Source organism: Halichoeres trimaculatus, unplaced genomic scaffold (genome assembly GCF_033239565.1).
Source record: "Halichoeres trimaculatus isolate MK-OKI-2021-1 unplaced genomic scaffold, fHalTri1.1 fHalTri1_scaffold_5, whole genome shotgun sequence".
Classification (NCBI taxonomy): Eukaryota; Metazoa; Chordata; class Actinopteri; order Labriformes; family Labridae; genus Halichoeres; species Halichoeres trimaculatus.
Window position 1 is genome coordinate 11100938 of NW_027437183.1, and position 19841 is coordinate 11120778.

The 19841-nt window shown below is 41.0% G+C and overlaps 1 protein-coding gene across 2 annotated transcripts in view; it reads left to right on the top strand.

The window, feature by feature from the left end:
* LOC141790338 (ADP-ribosylation factor-like protein 15) overlaps window positions 1–19841 on the top strand; it is a 97165-nt gene that overhangs the window by 46143 nt on the left and 31181 nt on the right. For both annotated transcript variants that reach the window (XM_074670158.1, XM_074670157.1), the window contains exon 4: window positions 4942–5150. In XM_074670158.1, coding sequence (XP_074526259.1) covers window positions 4942–5150 — 209 coding nt within the window. The remainder of the gene's footprint in view (window positions 1–4941; window positions 5151–19841) is intronic.

The window sequence follows — 19841 nt, forward strand, 5'->3', positions numbered from 1 at the left end:
AGAAGGACTGACGTGGGTTGCGGTCCAGGCCGCACACAGGAACTGTTTACTTGAAAACAGACAGTGCTGATGCTGCAGGTTGATGGGTGTATCAACAGCTGAAGTGTTTTCCACCTTTCCTCCAGCTCTCGCCCCGGCTCATTCCTCGACCAAGTAAGCAAACTTTATGACGAGAGGCCTCCCTCACCAGTCCCCTTACTCCCTCCCTTCACCGTATTGTAGCTGTTTTGTTCAGAGAACTGTCTGTTTTTCGTTAGGTGCACTTCAAAGAGGGTAGCTTTCTGTTTTTAAACTTTCAAGAGTGAAAAAAGACCCGATTAGCAACACATTTGTGTTTGGTAAAAGATAAAAGCTGGCAAAAAGCGTGAATGATTCGGGGCAGAAATCGACGAGGCAGTGTTGTTGAAGCTGCCTGTGAATGTGAAACCCTACCTGCATCTCTGACCAACAACAAACACCACAAGCCTCAACAGTAGCCTAGCTGAAACAATATAGGGTAGTAGGTTTCTTCTGCGATGACTCACTTTGAAATGTAGAGCATTACAAGCTGTTTGAATCTTTGAATGAATTCACAAACACCAGCCTGTAAACACAGCTGAAAGAATGATTGAATTAAATCTGGGGACAATCTGTTTTCATTCTCCCTCTCTAACAGCTTGCTTGTGTTTTACTGGCATTTGCGTCTTCAGTTTGATTTATGAACTCAGAATCACACGTAGCTGAAGAATAAGTAATATGATCTCTAAAACATTGTTGGCCGCTGGATTTGATGAAGAAGTAATTGTGTGTTCCTGTTCTCTCCTGGCGCATCATTAGCACCATCACATCCACAGAAAACTCATTTGCACTGTTCAGAAGTTTCATAATATGGCTCACTTTTCGTCCTCCATCACTCAACAGAAAGGAACTCTGCCTAACTAGACCTAATCAAAAAAACAGCCAATATCCCACCCAGCTTCTGGGCCGACTCCTCTGTTAGCCTTCCTTTCATGATGCGTATTTCCACAGAGTGTGTCATAGTTTAGTCTTTGCAAAGTGAACACATTGTGGTTTCCTCACAATATTTTGCAGTACATAAAATGCAGAATGTGCTACACTGCATGTTTCAAAATTTTAATATTCAATTTAATCAGCACAGACATTTTTTTCCATTATTTATGAACCTTTTTATTGTTATTTTGATTTACTAACCAACTGTTTATCCAATTGAAAAATGTTAAACAGATTTTGAAAACTTACAAATTATAAACTTGGAGGGAAAAAACAGACAAGACCTTTTAAGTCAGATTTATGGATTAAAACTCATTGCTACAGTCAGTGCAATGTAATTTCTTGATTACTTGTTTGATCATTTCAGCTCAAAACTTTGGAGCAAGAAACTGAGCCCGGTCCATTTAAATTTAAAACTTAAGGTATGATTGAAAACCTGTTTTTTTTCTAATAACAACAATGTTACAAAACAAAAAAAGCAACAACTGTAACAACATTCAAGAAGAGTTACCTTGATTTGTAACTCTGGTGTGTTCATACATCCTGTGCAGCGCTCACTGTTACTAGAAGAAAAAAATAGTTTGAGTGGGAGATGTGTGGGCTGGGTAAGCGCTTTCCTCATATTACATTTCTATCTATTTGACATCACAGGCCTACATCACACACTTGTTTTGTCTTCAGTGTCATTACATCATCTGTAGTGCCATCTTGAAATTCCCGTTTCTAGAAAACAGCTGTATCAGTGCAGCCCCAACAAGTGACAGACAGAACACTTTTTGGAAAGTCCACCTCATGTATTAAGTTACAAAAAGACATGATGTTAAGGGACCGTGGATACACTGGAAATGTGTCTCCAGAGAACCCATTGGTGTAGCTTTCATGTTGTTCCTCAGACTTAGATCATGATCCAGAGCATGGATTTCGCCAGAGCCATCCATTATTTAATTTGTACAGTCAAAACTCAAACTGTGAATAAATGAGTCAAAAAGTCTGCCAAGTGATGAGTCAGTGCTGTACAGGCTCAGGAAAAAAAAACACGCAAATTTGAAAGGCATTTAATGTGCAGCTATCCTGCTGCACTGTTGATCTCAGTGCTCGTGCATGTGCATAAAGTCTTAAAGTGCAAGTTCAACAAAAGTGTGAGGGAAACTAGAGAGCAAGGGGAAAATCAGGAGGTGCAAGAACTTTTTGATTTATTATATGTAGGAAGGCTGCCAGCATCCCAAAGAGTCATGACGTCATGTTTGGAAGTCCTCCCTTCAGACCAATAGGTGGCAGGAGTCGCCAACGAGACCCAATGAAACGTGACGGACATTCCACCATTTCCAGGCAAAGATGAGGGAAACTTCCTAGTCAATCTCTCAAGTGCCACTTTGTCTGATAGCTTTCCACTCCATCGAGAGGTGTGAGGAGGAAGAGAGGAGGGAGGAAGAGAGAAGGGAGAGAGGAATAGAGAAGGGAGGGAGGGAGGGGAGAGCATGAGCGAGAGGGAAGGGAGGTAAATGTCACTGAGAGCACTTCGTGATGTTTCAACATTGTCCAGCCTCACAGTTTGTCACTGCTTTGTCACTTATTTTACTATGAGCAACAATAACAGAACAACAGCTGACAAGATTGGAAAGGAAACCTCAGCAGACGGAGGAGGATCATTTAACCACACAAAGTACAACCGTGTAAAAACAAATGGACTTGCGTATGCAGGGTGAGGACCTTTTGTATCTGTTTTGTGCTAATAAGTTTAGTGAGAGCGTAAAACCATCAAAATAACAAGGCAGGAAGAGGAAGCAGCAGTCATCTTTACCCTGTAAAATAACTTGGATGTGAATTGTAAAATGATAACAGCACATAAATGCTGACGTGATGAGCATCTTGATTATTGAAACGCCTCAGTGTTCAGTTTCAGATGCATCACTGTGATTTCCAAAATAAAAAAACACTTTTTTCTTTTTTTTTTCTTGCGTGTGTTTCCTGCATACCATCCGTGTGTTGACACTCCTCGCTTCTTCCATCACACCTTCTGTTGGCTTGAAGTTTGTAGCTTCTTCAGTGAAGAAGATCAACATCTGTGGTCCAGTTGTTACAAGTCACTCACAATTAATTCCAACTTATACAAGATTCAAGATGCTCTGGTGCCGAGGGAGCATGAGTAACAGCAGAGGATGTGACTAGCATGTTGTGAATTTTCATTAATTATTTTCAAGCTCTTTTTCTGGTATTTTGCTTTTATTGGAGAAGAAATTTGAAGTAAGACAGGAAGTGCAGGAGGCGGAGAGTGGAGGATGATGCAGCAAAGTATTGTGGGTAAACCAGCAAGCACTGCAACAAGGCGCTTCAAGCTCTCCTAATCATGTGATTATGTTCTTTTTCTGCTGAGGTATTGATAAGGTTACAGGGAGGTCAGACTGACCCTGAGCAAGTGCTTTTCGGTTTAAGAAGTGCACATGTTTTAAGGATAATAGCACCGGATGTTTTGAGGGTTGCTTTTCACAATGAAAATGTATTTACTGTTCAGAAACATCACGCTGTCAACACGCTGAGGGACAGGCTGTTATGGAGATGAGAGGAGATGATGGGAAAAAAGACACGACTGGCTCACATTGTGACTTTGTGTCTCTTTCAAATGACTTACATCAACAAACAAAGCTCCTTGAACTTAACCACTACGGGCAGAGGTTTGTGTTCCAAATTAACACACAAATAGAAACATGTGTTTTTAACAGCAAACTCAATGTCAGTGTGGCCTTGAAAATTAGCCCAGACTCCATTGAAATGATCAAGTGAATATGTGTGTACTTCAAGGAGTCTGGGGTTCACTTCTTTGTTTGAGCAACGACTTGTGCAGCTGTTGAAAAACAGAAAACAGACAAACCACGGGTTGGGTAATTTTTGACTTTGAAAATGTTACTTTACATGACTATTTTCCCTCAAGAAACCAAATGCCATAAAAAGAAAACAGCAACAATCTATCTGAGATCATTTTGGTAAAACTTTTATCCTGTAAGGTGTTAGTGCTCCTGATTAGATTCTTCAGTACATGCAAAGATGTTGAATATAAACTTCAGAATTGAAAACTGCTGACTAATGACCATTGATTGTGTTTTTTCTTGATATTTTCCACTTTTTTATTTCATATAGGGATGCACGATATTGGATTTTTGCCGATATCCGATATGCCGATATATCAAAACCCCTTTTGGCCGATACCGATAATCACAAGTTTGTTTGTTTTTTCACTGTAAAGAAAGTTAAGTCTATCCTATACTGGAATTTATATGTAACTCTTATTGTGACGGTCTTATTTGTTTTAGAAACACACATAAAACAAGACAAAAAAAAATTGATTTTACCATAAATAAGAAATGTATTATTTTTTCAAACTCAAGACATTCAGTATTGAAATACAGAAAAATAATTCCTTTAGATCACATTAACTTTAAATGTACAATGCATTTTTAAACATATCCAAGTTGCATTTGATTATTTTAGAGCTACTGTAACAACCTGGTGACAGAGACAGAGCTCTGCGGTGCAAATAAATGAAGTGCTACATTTTATTTAAGGAGCTTATTTTTCAAATGGTAAATAATAATAATCCTAACTGAATAGCACCTTATCGGCTGTGCATATCGGCAGAAATTTTCATTTCTGCCAATACCAATATATAAACGTGTTTTTAAGCTTTTATCAGCCGATACCGATATTGTGCCGATAATATCGTGCATCCCTACATATAGGAAGGGCTTCTTGTTTCATATTTTGAGCTTAGTTTGGATTACCAAACAATTCATTTTATTATTAAAAAAATTTATTTGTTTTGAGATCATGAGATCAAATTTATTTTTGGCAATGCTTTTCCAGAGAATGTTTTTTTCTGTCTCTAGCAAGTTTCACATGAAAGCAACATCGGTAAAATCAGTTTTTTTGATAACACGTAATGACCTCTGTCCGCAGGAGCAGACAACATCAAGAAATACTGGAGTCGTTACTACCAGGGCTCACAGGGTGTAATCTTCGTACTGGACAGTGCCTCCTCAGATGAGGACCTCGAGGCAGCACGCAATGAGCTCCACTCGGCCCTTCAGCACCCGCAGCTTTGCACACTGCCTTTTCTCATCCTCGCCAACCACCAGGACAAGCCTGCTGCAAGGACGCCAAACCAGGTAAAACACGAGTGTTGACAGCGCTACACAAAGTTGCCTCCATAGTCTGTATAAAAAATGGATGTAGTCCAGCCGACGTCACCCGTCTCTTTCTGAAACGGAAAATGAAGCACATCGGCTATAGTGGCCATATTGGTAGTGGCAGGGGCTTCGCCTACAGCTATAGTGCGCCTTGACCGTCACGTGACCCTGAGCTGTGCCTCTGATTGGGCAAGCTTGCAATCTTAATATCCTCTAAACCGCCGAGTTTGAAAAAAATTCACCCCCCGTACAGTGGGTGCCGTTAGTGAAATTAGTGACTCAGACAGGAGACGTTTTTTGAACCAGGCTGTTGATAGGTTAATTTCTGCTTTGAAAACGGCTTTTTTTGGCTTGGTGTGAATGTGACTTCTGCTACTTTCAGAGCCAGTCTCAAGCTGACTCTCGACGAACAGCAGATTTTAGCACTTCTGCATCGTCTCATATTCTTAGACTGGAGGTTGCTGCTTGGTTCCCTCCTGTACCTTTACAGGCTATTTAGTTACAAAATATCAGCTTTGGATTCATACAGTACAAAGTCAGACAAACCAGAGGAAATAAGATGCTGAAACGCACCTCTGTTGCGTGGCCAGTGGCTCACCTTAAGGGACACACCAGGGTGCTTCAAAACTGGCAGGACTTGTTTTTTTTGTAGAGGCGTTGGTTGTTAAAGAGGAAAATCCAAAAATATGAAGTTAATCACATTCATTCAGCAGACAAAAGCTTCTGCTCCACAATCCTTCACTGTGCAGCTCAGTTTAAGAACAAGAACACAGAAGAACAGGAGAACAGAACATGTCTCCTGCTGCCATGCTCAGGATCTGTAAATAAATTTCTTCATTGACATCGGCTTTACTGTTGGGCTGCACTTCTGTAATGTAAGAGTTCACATTACGAATGATCTTTCAGAGTTGTCTGTCCTTGATGTCTACATTAGTTCCAGCAATTTTCTTTCAGCCTTTTCTTAATTATAACGGTAGTATGAACATGAAGATTTATATGCAGCATGACAATCAGCCATTATTAGTGATCATTTTTTTCAAATGTTACATCTCTCTGATCTTTCTTTTTGTGAAACATTCATCTGTTTCACAGGTTACAGAACATGAGGGGCATGTGCTTCCAAGATGCTTGCTTTTTATCTTTGTAAGTAAATGGACCACGAAACAGCTTTTTGGCAGTGGAACACAGATCCTTTAAATTTTTGTGTTTGCCTTTATGTTTTTCCCCTTATTAAAGTAAAAGATTTCCAGTGTTTGCTGTTTGGCAGGCATTTCATCTTCAGACTGAAAATATGATTAATCAGGGGTATAACTTTGTTGACGTTGAGTTTAAATGTCTCAATGTGGGAGACTTATGTCAGATTCTAACTTTCTATATTTGATCGGTGTATGAAAGCTGTGTATAGGTTGTTTTAGAGGACACAGATTCCAGTCTGTAGTCCACTTTCGTTTTGGTTGGTTCGACTACAGACTTCTTAATGATCTGGGCAGGTTTTGCTCTTCTAACCCTCTCTGCATCTTCAGTCAGTGTTCTTTTGATAACTGCCCTTCCATCCTCTTCCAGCACCAAGCCTCATGAGTACAGTTTCTGGCAGTAGTAATCTTTGTCTTTAAAGCAGATAGTAGAAATATCATATGTAGCCAAAGTGGTGTGTCATGTCATCACCTCAGCTCAGGGCAGAATTCATCACCCCTGGAGGAGGCAGAGAAGATATACAGCACAACTTCTGGGGTATGTCCTACCTCTGTCTCTCTTTCTCTGTCTTCCTTTTTTGCAAGCAATGTGTGCCACTCTTCCTCTTTAACAGGAGTGTCTTTGAGTAGAAGCTATATGTAATATGCATACAGAATTCCCAGCACATTGCTCGCTAGTGTTTCCAAGTCTTGAAGGCTCACTTTGCAGCACACACTCAGGCACTCATACACAAGCCTGTGCTGAGGCCGATTTACTGTCTGAGGGCTAACAAAGATGGATGCTTAGAGAGAGAACCATCTGTATTTTCTAGCAGAGACCACCAGTGTTGCAGCGTGTCATTGATGTTACATCTGTAGTGGGAAAGAGAAAAGTTCTAAACCAGATTCTGCTGTGACCCAGACTGAATGCATCTGAGAAAAACCTATAACTTCAATCAATTTAACTTAGTTTAAGTAATTAGTATGGACTGGTTGCACTTGAGCACCAGCCACTACAGTCACGTAAACCCACTAATCTTATTGATATTTTAAATGGCCGCTGCTTGCCATAAGCCCGACAACACTGGTCTCTTTGTTGGCCCTCATAACGTGGCCGATTAATTCAGTCTGAGCCACATTTGCCCGCCGGTCTTAGCGTGATGTGTCCTCTGCCATATTTGACCCATCATTGCATCAATCTCAGGATGTATTGACTTTCCTGAACTGTTTGCAAACACTGGGGACACGTGAGACTGGCTGATGGGGACGGGGGCATGAGATAGATGTCGCCTGAAGGGCCTTTTTATGCATCAGGCCATTTCAGTTCATAATGAATGGGTGACACAGAATTAGAGGACCAGGGTGCTCATGTGAGCACTGATGCAGCTGTTTTTACACTGTCTCTTCTACAGTCTGTCTGTCAATATAAAAACAACCACCTCTGTTTGTCTTCCATGCTGCATTGACAGAGACAAAAGGAAATTGTGGTCATTTCTACACTTTAACATTAGTTTATTCATCCTTCTTTCCAGAAATGCTGAATTTTCCCACTTATTCTTACTTTACAGCTTACAAAATCACCTTGGGTAGATGCTTTTCTCCATAAAGTAAAATTCAACTATAAGCCTAATATTGACCATTAACAGGTGATTTAATGGAATTTTTTTCATAGCACTAAACTCATATCAGATCCACAAGACAAACTTTAGTTTGGCATGGTGCAATATGTGGGATTTTATTCTTTGTGAGGTATTTGTGTGCTCCAAATGATATTGTAATGACAGTGTGTGCATATTATCGTCTGACTCATGGCTGTGTCACCAAAGGAGCTTAGTGTTCATTGACCCATGAGTAATCCTCAGGATGAGGCGAAATTTCAGGCCAACAAAAAAAATTAGTCATGAGCTCCACCTCTTCTTTTCCATCTCGTCTTTTCGCTTCTAAACTGTGTGCTCAGCTCTTGAGCCGAACAACAACTCTTACTTTTCCCATGTATGAAAGGTGAACTTTTGGTAATATCATTTGTCTTTTAAAGGTAAAACTGAAAATCATTAGAAATAGCCATCTGAGCCACCGGAGAGTGCACGTGGGCAAACCCTCCATACGTTGAGCAAACATTTGTTCAGCATCCACAGGGGTCTCTTCCTGGAGTTTATTTTCAGATGTCCCCAGGTTCCCATGCTTTTCCTTTTAGTTCACTTCAGAGCAGCTTTCGCTTCAGTTACGGGACATCTTGAAACAAAACAAGAAATGGGCCATATGCTCTGTAATAAAACATGTTTAAGCAGCATGCCGACAAAAATGAAAAACAGGTACTGATCCTTATTTAGAAAGTCCAAGCAGCTAACTGATGAGTGCTTATCAAGAGGCTCACGGGGTGGCTCTAAGACTGGTCTGACTCCATTACAACAACCAGTGCCTCTTTGCAGACCATTAAAAGAAACCACAAACATCTGCTCTAAAAATAGCTGCAGTCTAGTTATTAAGATTTTCTTTTGTAAGAACTAACGCTTTAAAGATGTGTGTGCTGTTTGTGCCAGCTGGTAACGTACAGTATTTGTTGGGCCCTTAACTTGTGAATGGTTAGACTTCAGGAAGTTTGGGAATATTTATGCGTTCACATTACTTATTGATAAAGCTTGTCAAAATGCTCTGCTCTCGGCAGGAGTTGCTTAATATTAAATGAAAGTTACACTAAAAGTACCGAGGTACACGTCAGGAAACAGGTGGCAAACCACTCTGAGCACTGGCCTGGCTGGTGCGGTGTAAGTGCAGTGTGTCTCCTCAGCTCAGGATAAAAGCACAATTAAAGATATGCCACTTCCTGCTTCAAAGATTTCCTCACCCTCAGCAGCAGGGGCCGAGGCCTCGGGGTGAACCCTACAGAGTGTTGGTCGTCTCGTGGCACTTCTAAAAACACTCTTATACACTTTCACTCATGTATTTAGGTTTTCCATAGAAAATGTATATGTCAAGTGAATCATCTTCAGATTTGAACAGCTGCTGCTTTAACTCATTGCTCTGAAGGGATGTATTGTGTCTCAGTGTGTGTGTGAAGAAGACACTTGCTCAAAATCAGGTTTTCAGTGTAGTGACACATAACAAATCTCCAGTGTTAAAGCATTAAGCAGAGTAAAGATAGAGCGCTATTTTATAGTTATTTTAAGTCATACAAACCTTCATCTGTTACACTGAACAGCCACAGCTTCATCCTCTCTACATCAGCCAAAGCCTCGTCCGTTACTGCAGGACTCAATCTCACATGCATCCAGTAAAGGTCTATAAGCCATATGTACTCAGAATGTTATGTATCTTTTCATTATTCATCAGATTTTCCTTAAGTAAACAAGTCTCTTTAGGGTCAGTGCACTTTGAGATGTTTTAGGCCAGTGGAGATCCTTCAGTAAAACTCTTGCTTCAGACGCTGTGAGGTCATCCGCAGGTCAGTAGAGTAACGCTGTATAGATTTGAAGGTGGATTTTCATTTTCATGTGTCTCTGCCTGAAAAAGTTTGAGCTGTAGTTAAAGATAAACTGAAATAGCTAGAAACATCTTAATTATATATTCTGCAGTCATCTCAAAGCAAACTGTTTACATGAGTATAACCTGATTGTTTAAATAACAATGCACATCAGAGGAAAGTGTGTAGTAATGTCTGTGCTTTCCATAATCTGTAACACTTTGAAAATGACCTTTTCAACTGGAGTCGTAACCTCTGATCCTCTAAAATAATTTGCTCTGGTAAACTTCGCCAGTTTACATCCTCAGTAATCCCTTTGAAATGTTTAAGTGATTCAAGCATGTCCAAATGTTTATTAGACAGGTCACTCTACATTAAAGCACCAAGTCATGGTTAAGGTTTTGTATATAGCACATGTAATGCATGGATACAATGCTGCATGTCTTACTACTGAGCTGGTTTGACCCTGAAGCATATGGACAAATTAAATTAAATTCTGTTCAGCTGGGATTACACCTTAGAGAGCCATTATGTCTCACAGATTTAGGGTTTTATACATTTTGTATATTTAGTGCCTTTTATGTATTAAATGTGAATTTAGAGTTAGAATTTTAGTTTTATGAATAGGATAATAAGCTACTTAACAAAGTGGATCAATGCAGGAATATTCAAAAGCACAACATTTTCATTTTAACTCTTTGTCCCATAATTTGTTTTGATCGTTCTGACATTTTAGAACCCCTAAGCCTCAGTCTCCAGGGACCTGCTTTGAAGCTTTCCTCTGTAAATTGTGTTGAACTTCCCATATGGAAGTGAAAAGAGTTTGTGTGTATGTAAGTATGAAAGCACACATTCCCTTGGACAGTCATTACATGGTGTATAGTGTTACAGCCATGGATGTAAGCCTGTAAAAAAGCCTTGCAGTGAGTCAGTCGCTGAAGGACTGGACGTGATCTAGATTGCAGAATTAGATTAGGCTCACAGATGGAGTTTTGTGCAAACGTCCTGCGGCAGGACCTTGAATTCTGCGGCTGATTTTCATCTGACCTCCACAAACCTCCACAGACAACAGCTGTGTTACAGGTTCTCGCTTCTTGTGAATGTTTGACAGGAACCACCCATGAAACAAGTTGGCCTGACTGCTATTGGCGGCCCTGCTTGGAATGACAGCATACAGAAATGACTCTCCAGGTTGACCCTCTTCACACCATAACCACTCTGTTGACAGAACAAGGTGGCTCATTTCCTTACACACTTTCATTTGCTGGGGCTGTTTTCAGGGGCGCTCCTTGTTTATGGTGTCATGTTGGTGACTTAGGGTGTTTCTAACACTACTAAAGCTCGGGGTGAGAGAGGGTGGCTGTGGGGCAGCGCTGCTCAGTGGGCCTGTTAAAGCCTCACTGGGGCCCTCTGTGCTGGTGCAAGTGTTTTTCAGGGGCAGGGTGGGTCTGGAGGAGGTCGAAGGAAATGTGGGACAAAATTCCTTGTTGACATCAATCTCCTGCTGTTGGGGGGCCCAAGGAAGCTGGGGAGGAGTGGAGGGGAGGTCACCCTGTTGATATAACACCTCAACAAAGCAGGCCTGTTTGGACGGATGGGCCTAATGGACTGCGTCCACGAGAGACTCTTGTTTTAGAAAACACTGACAGCGTTAGTGGGCAGAGCCTTTTTTGGGTTCTATTGGTGCTTGTGTCAACTGAAGATGAGAGAGTCCAGAATGAAGCTGATGAAGCACAAGAGTTCAAAAAACAATGAAGAGCAGAAATGAGTCATGAAGAGGAGAGGAAGATGAAGGGCCAAACAGGGGACAGAACTGTCTTAAACAGGAAGAGAATATTGTCAGACGAAGATAAGAAAAATATTAAGAACAGACAAAAAAAAGGACGGCTGTAATATCCAACCTTAAGCACCGTGACGATGACTCTTCCAAAACGAAAGCATTGAAACAATCAAAATTTCAGAATGACTCAACAGGAAAGACACCTCCGCATACTCCACCATTCTCTTCATTCTTCAGCGCACACTCTCAGTGCTTCACTCATTCACACACACAGACTCACACACTTAAGACAATCCCCCTCCGAACGTTCCCTTTTATGCGTTGGTCCACCGTGAGGAAAACAGAGCCTGGAATGAATTGAGGCACATCTGTTTTCAGTGTACCAGAGCTAAATCTGATGTTGCTTATGCATTGTGACAAAATTACACCACACAGACAAGCAGCCATTCGTATGCGTCATCCACTTTGGGGGCATTTTGTGTGGCCCGCCAGTGGAAACCATAGAGTAATTTGCAGCATGTTGGTGTTAATTGTTTTTTAAACATTGTTCCGACTCTCTCAATTTGTGTAAAAAATAGGACAACTGTACTCAGAAGCAGACTGGAGACAGTGACGGAGTTTCACCTCCTCACCAACCAGCATGCAAACAATCATTAATCATCATTTTGCTTTGTTTTGACAAAAACAGACAGGCAGACACACACTTACACTCAGACACACGCGGGCACATTGACGCAGATGATGTTTGTTTATTGTCTGCCGTGTCTTCCTCTACAGCTGATCCTAGACGGAACGATCTCTCCAAAAAAGAACATTTTCTCTCAGCTACTTTTGAGCTACTATCAACAGCTTATTTACATTTATTGTCAAGATCTCCCTAAAAGTCTTTTGGTACTGCATATTCCTAATAAGGGGTTAGGTTTCATTTAAAAGCTCCATGTCTTGGTTATAGTATGACTGAATTTCAAAGAAAACGTGATACATAACACTCCCTAAGGACTCAATGTTGTAATTTCAAAAGAGCATAGCGTGGCAGTCCCAATCTGTCTCTGAAGGCTAGTGTACACCTCAGAGTGACTAATTTAAACATTGTAACACTTACATACTGTTAATGTATGAATATGTCAGAGACACACACCAACGGAGGGTGACAGACAGTGAGAGAAAGCATTACACATACGCTGAAATGCCATCTGATGAGTGGAGTGAACACTTTGCATCTGCACTGCATCAGTGAAGTCACTGTTGGCCGGTTGCCTTAGATTTAACTCTTTATTCTCAGCACCTCGTGCACTTCTATTTGTATTCACATTTTGCCGTGTTGACTGAAATCAAAAGAGGTTACCTTGAAGGGTTTTATGAGATCCTTACGTTTGGAGAAATGAGGACGTATTGACTTCACTGATTTTCACTTTCTCACTGCTTACACCAAAAGTGTGTTTCAGAATACCAATATTTCTATCATGTAGCACTAAAGATGAGGATTTTAATCCTCCACCCCCTTTTGCTTTATCACACTTTCTTTTTTTTTTCCTCTTTACATGTTAGTTCATTTGTCTCGCCATCTCCACCACACATGTGCCACAGCCACAGGACTCCTTGGTAGAAGTGGTTTCCCAGTGAGGTTGTTCCATTGGTGCATTAACCATGAGGTATTTTAAATGAAAAAAGGAGTTTTTGATCACGTGTTAGCAGATGTCACAAACAAAATAAACACACATTTAGTCCCACAGTCTCTTAGTGATGTCATGAACCTGATGGGGGAGGATGTGTGTAGTCCAGATGTTTGCCAAAGCCTGCCCTAACTTTAACTCTGTGTGACTCCTCCCCAAACCTCTTTTAGCTTTTTTCATTTGAATGTAAGATACAGTTGAGTTTGGAACATTATTATGACATCTTTCATGAGCTCTGCACATGAAAAGGGAAATAACCCAACTTACTGTTACTGGAAATCAGAGGACACTCCTCAAGTGACTCTAAAGTGGAACATTTTTCCAAGTACTCTCTGTACTTTACCCTTGTCTGGTCCGTTTTGTCTTAAAGAAAGGACAGAATGGGGTCAGTCTGCATCTTGTCCCAGTGACACCTGAGGCTGGTTACTTCCTCTTCATGTCTCCCAGTTTCCTCCCTGGCCTGTTCAGTCTGCCAATGCAAAAGTCTCTAACTCAATAAAGAGCAACATCATCATAATTACATTTGCCAGAAACTTTTGAAACCAAAGAAAAAAACTGCTACACCATTTTCCCTACACCCGACAGTTTCATTTTAACGGTACTGCCAAGTATAACAGGATTTAGGCAATATCACACTGGATGGGGGACACAACCCACATTATTAAAAATTAAAGGAAAAAGTTTATTTGGTGTTGGTGATTAAATACCATTATAATTCAAATACCTGCGGTTTATATCTTTGGATGACGGCCCAATCAAATGTTCCTGTTTTTTTATTTGGCATTTAGGGGATTTTGACTTTAACCACCAGATCAGGCAAAACAGAGGCTTCAATTGTGAACAGTAAAGATAACTGGCCCAGTACATTGTTTTAAAGAATACTGGCATTGATAGAATTGCTTCACCTGAAGACAACCACACTTTCTTCCAGGTGTAGTTTGAAGAAAAAAAAATCTTATTTTTGGGTCAGAGTAATAAATATGAGTCACGGTTACACAGATCAGATTCTCATTACATTTCTATTTCGTATTGTTTGTGGCATGCAGTTTTCTAAATGTATTATTTAATCCCAAATTTAAACTAAATGATGTTGCTCACTTTCTAAATAAGTAGGCTAAAAAAAGAAACATTTGTGAAAAAGGAAAAAATTCCTGGAGTACTCATAGGACTATTAAAGGTTCCTTCAGAGACCTTTAAAGTAGCAGGTCTCAGGGTTCACCTGGGGAGTTCTTTGAGGCTTCCTCTGAGTGTTCAGACTTTAAGTATAACTGTTTCCACATTCAGAGAACCTCCTGAAAATATATAGCACCAGTGACTAATGGTACAAGTCAGTACATTGTGTTCGTACAGTATATGTACCTTTATTAAAGAGATGCTGCCCAAAAGCAGTTATTTAATCATCTGTCAAGCTTTGTGTCATGTTTTCTTTCATCTTCTTCCATGTCCTCCTTTCTCGTTCCTCCAAATCAAAATTATGTATCTTTGACTTCTTAAATTGTTGAACCTCCTCCAGCATGCGAAACGCTATAACTCATTGGAAGGCGTGTTTTCTGCAGGGAACAGTCTCACTAACCTTACAGCTGAGAGGGTTTCTCCACAGCCTACTCTGTTCTCCTGTGGTCTGCAGGAATGTGGCTCACACAATCATAGAAAACCCACAACCACCCAATAGTTTTTTCCAATCTTAGTGGTCTCATTTGACCAGTGCCGTTGTGCTTCTTCTGGATGTGCACAATAGAAGCCAGAGAACATTTGCACAGCGGGGAGATGAAATAGATCACTGGCTGACAGGTGTGATTGCATGGTTTTGCAAAGACTTATTATTAATGGATCCACAGAGTGTTGGGTTGTAATTCAACAAGGTTGTTTTTTTTGCTTTCCAAGTCTGTGCTTGTTTGATAATTTCTTGTTGAGTCAAAATGTACACTGGCCCAAGCACTGTAAATGTGACACTTGATATAAAATCATTATCTTAAAGAAAGCATATTCATTACATATGTTTTTTTTGTTTGTTATCTATTCGTTTTACCAACCAGACCAAACTGATATTAAAGCTCTCATGGAGAGATGCACTCCCACATAATGGAGATGTTGTGATCATTGAGAGGTAGAACCGTCTGTGACAGCTGTGGGCAGGGCCACCACCACAGATTAAGAGGGTGGACGGGTCATGGCGTAGGGAAGTAGTTAGCCAACCTTTTTGTCTCCATTATCATGCTTCCTGAAATAAAGTGGGTGGAGTGGGGGGTTTGGGGGCTGGGCCACTCTTTCTCTGTTTGATCAGTGATCTCCATGACCCCATTTGAAGGGTCTTAATCTCTCAGTTGACCTCCTTGAGGATTTTTTTGAGGAAGGGTGACGGGCTGGATGTTGGCTGGGGACCATCAGGAGAGATGCAGTGGAGAAAGTGATTGGTAGTGGGGGGATACAGGGGTGTAATGAGCCCAGTAGGCATGTGGATACACAGCCACACAAGTGTATGCAAGTCCTTGATATGGAACTTGCAGCTTTTGAGTATCTCACTACTACTAAAGTGTGTGTGGTCACACCTCACTAAATTTCACCATAAAAGTTTACACAGGCCTGACTCAGCCGCACGCACGATAAGAGATACAGGAGACAAATGTTTGAAGTGAAGCACAAACATGCCTTTCTCTGCAAAGTGTTTATTGGACAGTTGCACAAACAAATACTCTCCTCCTTTTACAGTGCTTTTAGATGTTTAGTAGTAGTAGTTGTATTAGCTGTTATCCTCATAGTAAAGCAATGCTGCCTGATTAAAAAAGCAAACAGTTCATATGGATGTTTCTGCCACTCACAGATTTACAACTTGATCATCAACACAGCATTTAAAGGCTGCATCTCCTTCAGTCAGGGCCTCGGGTCTCTGCCGGGCCCTTCTCTTCATGGCAACTTAAGGATTTTTAATTTTCCTACAGTGATGGAATAAAATTCATTCTTTTTGACTTTGCACATTAATGCTTTGGTTTCATTTCGTAGCAGAAACTGCATTTCAGTTACACCTCAAATTTTCAAAACCTTAACATTGCAATAAAAAAGTAGTAATGGAAACAGTAAAATTTGGAAAACCTTTCAAATTTCGATAAAAAGTTTAAACGCTCTCATGAGGTGGTTTTTCAGAGGTTTCTATACTGAAGTTTATCCCAAAAGCGCAATGGAAACACCTTTTTCTCATAAAAACATTGCCACACATATGGACTCAGGTGTTCATTCTCTAACTGCTCTGCCCTTAGTTCTGTGTTCAGGAGGGATGGGCGAGTACTGATACCAAGTATTGGTACTGGGTCGATACCAGCCTTTTATCAAGGTATCGGTACTTGTGAAGGCTGCAGATAGCAGCTGCAGATACTCTAGGCAAAATAAGTCTTACGTTGAGCAAGTCCTCCTCGCCACTAGTTGCTTCTAATTGGTTTAACACCACAGCAAATGTGCGTCAGGTCCTGATCAGACAACATGAATGAACCAGGGAGAGTAACAGTTAAACTGTTTTGTTTTGCACTTCAGTTTACTTTAAAAAAATACTCAAACTGTGACAGTTGTTAGTTATAATGTGCACTTTTAGTATTTTTTTTTTTTGGTATTTATCAAAAAAATCCTTAACTCAGAGAGAGTTGTTAGGGTTTTATTTGGACTTAACAGCAGAGTGTGTAAATGAGTGAGTAAATCAAAGCTGTGTGGTGGCAGTTTAGATATGCTTGGGCAAAGATAAATCAACAACCAAGTTAAATAAAAGTTATTATTACACACTTCAAACACAATCCAAAGCAAAACCAAACCACCGCCAAAAATCAGACTGAACCTTTACAAGAGAAAACAGGAGTGTCAGGAAATGGTTTTAATTCTGCACACAACTACTTATCTTGTTCTTTACCGGGACATGAGACCTTTTAGATAGCAGCTTTAAAAAACAGCTGTAGAAAGTCAAGTAGAACTTTGATAAGCAGAGGGCAATCCAGTAGCAGGGATCAAGGGCAATTACTCCAGAGTAATTTGACCACAGTTTCCCTCTACCTGGATGAGGTCACTGTGTGGGATTTGTTTCCCAAGCAGTCTCTTTGGTTTAAGATCACTTCAGCAGATTAACATCCACAACACCCAGAGGTTGACTGAGTCATTCAAGTGGTGCGTTTGATTTGATTAGAGGGAATAACTTACACAAAGTTGTTTGGAAACAAATTATGCGTGGGACTTCTGAGAAAAGCAGAAACTTTCAGCCACCTGTCTTTGATTTTTGTTGTGCTCACATAAATCATAGTGTTGCAATACAGTTTACTGAGGTCACTATGTTTTCCTGTCTTTGGATTGGCTCCTTCCTAGCGCAATTAACAGCTGATGATAAGGTGTTTTGGTACGGTCTGTATTTCAAAGCTTTCATGTGGATTGCAAGCTCTTAACTGTTTTGTGAGGAGAAAAACCATGACAGGAAGAGTGAGGGGAAGAAAAGATGGGAATGTTTTCATTTGAGTGTCTTTGGTATTCAGGCCAGATAATTAAGTAGCTCTTTTAACTTGTCTCCTCTTCAAGACCTCCAGATGTGCTTGAGTGTTGTCAGACAAGGTGTGTCGCTCTGACACGTCCATCCACAAGCAGCTGTGCGGATGTGCTCATTTGTGCGCGCACCCGTGGAAATCAAACTGTTGTGTTTTACGTCAACAAACCTTTCCGCCGTAATCTCCTTTCTTGTTGTGTCATACTCCCACACACACACACTGCGGTGTTGTGCGGTCAATTCACTGCTCACCCTCAGGAATGCAGCTGCACTAGGTCTACACCGCACACTCACACACACACAAACACTCACAAGCGCTGTGGTCTCCCTCTCCTTTACTGTCCTCAGCTGGAAAGGTTTAGAAAACTAACTTACACAAAATCCCTGGGAAGGAAACCATAAAGAATGGATTTGATGTGAAGAGGAAAACCACAGTGCTGCGTGAATCGTGATATGACAGACGAGACACTTCCTGGCTTCTTGTTCTGAGGGAAGATACTGATCTCAGCAGTGTTACCTTAGAATTTCCCTACGCTCCAAGTTTGCTCTCAAGCTAGAGCGCAGTGGAAACACAAAGCTGACCTCCCCTCCTGCTTATCTCTCTGCCCATCGTCTGGGACTCCTTTATCAGCGCACCAAATGCACCCAGGCCACAGAGAACGCTTGTGCCTTTGTACCGAGCCCTGATTGGTTGGTTGGTGCAGTGGAACACATTATTAAGACAGCATCACGTCTGTGTCCAACAATGAAACATTACTTAGATAACCTTTTTCTCCCTAGAGAGATTTTTTTTTTATTTTGGTGCCCCGATTGCCACAGAAGCACCTTGTTTCTACGATTATTGTTGCTGCCAGAGAAAATCTGTTTTTTTTTTTTACCTCTTTCAGTCTCTGGATGTTGGCGTTTTGCTCTCCAAGCTGATTTTTCATGCATGCTATACTCACACAAAGTCACCACACTCACGTCGATATGGGGATGCTCTGTGCTCCATCAAAAGCCTCTGCATTCCATTTTGGCACAACCAGCTCCAGATGTTCTCCTCCTTCACTGTACCCATAGACAACCCTTTTTTCTAAAAAGGCAGGGAACCCTGGCTTGGGTTGGATTTCCCCTCATAAAGCCGTTTTATTTGCCAATGTTATACATCCCTTCAAAGACTTCAACAAGGGAGCCCCTCAGCAGTGCATTCTGGATAAAAGATCAGGGGGACAAGGCCTCACAAACTCTCTGACTGTCCTTGAAGACAAATGATAGCTTCAAATATAAGACTGAGTGGTTTTTGGTCAAGACAGGAACAAGTTTACAACACCAAGTGGAAGTTAAAGTGTTCTGTTATCGTACTCCGCACAGAGAACATGCACAAAAATGCATCAGTCATTATGTAGCGACTGATATTACCTGCCCCCTCTTTCGTCTCCCGCTCCACAGTTTCAAAAAGCAGGAATCAAAAACGCACACTCCTTCCAATGTTTTATCTAAATTACCTCATTGTTTTCTCCCTATCCCACAACCACCTTACCCCCTGTGATGGCAGACATGACTGATCTGCGGGCTTGTCAGGTACCATCAGTGCAAAGCTGGTGCCATGTGACGCCTCCGACGGCTTGCCAAAAGCTAATTGTGCTAATTGGCGAGCGCCAATCCTGTAACAAGGCTTTGAGAGGCGACCCACCGACACAGATGAAAGCGCTCAGATTTGTCTTGTGTCAAGGACTTGTGGGTAATCAGTGCATCCACTGACCTGCAGGCCAGGAGGGCAGGACCACAGTGCTGTGTTCAGTCAGTGTGTGAGGATGACATATAGGACATGAACTGGAGAACTCGTTCAGTGAGTCTTCCCAGACCTCACAGTCTGGAGATTAAATGACATCATTAAAGCTGGTGTCTGATACACTTAAACTCACCTCAAATCCATCTTCATGAAACTGGAAACATAAAATTAAGAAAAAGTTTTAGATTTGGTTTAGTTTTACCATACAGCACTTTACAATATTGTAGTATCCAGTTTTTAAAAAAAATAATTTGATATTAAAATGTTTATCACCGTTTATCAATCTTGACAGGAAGTTGGTTAA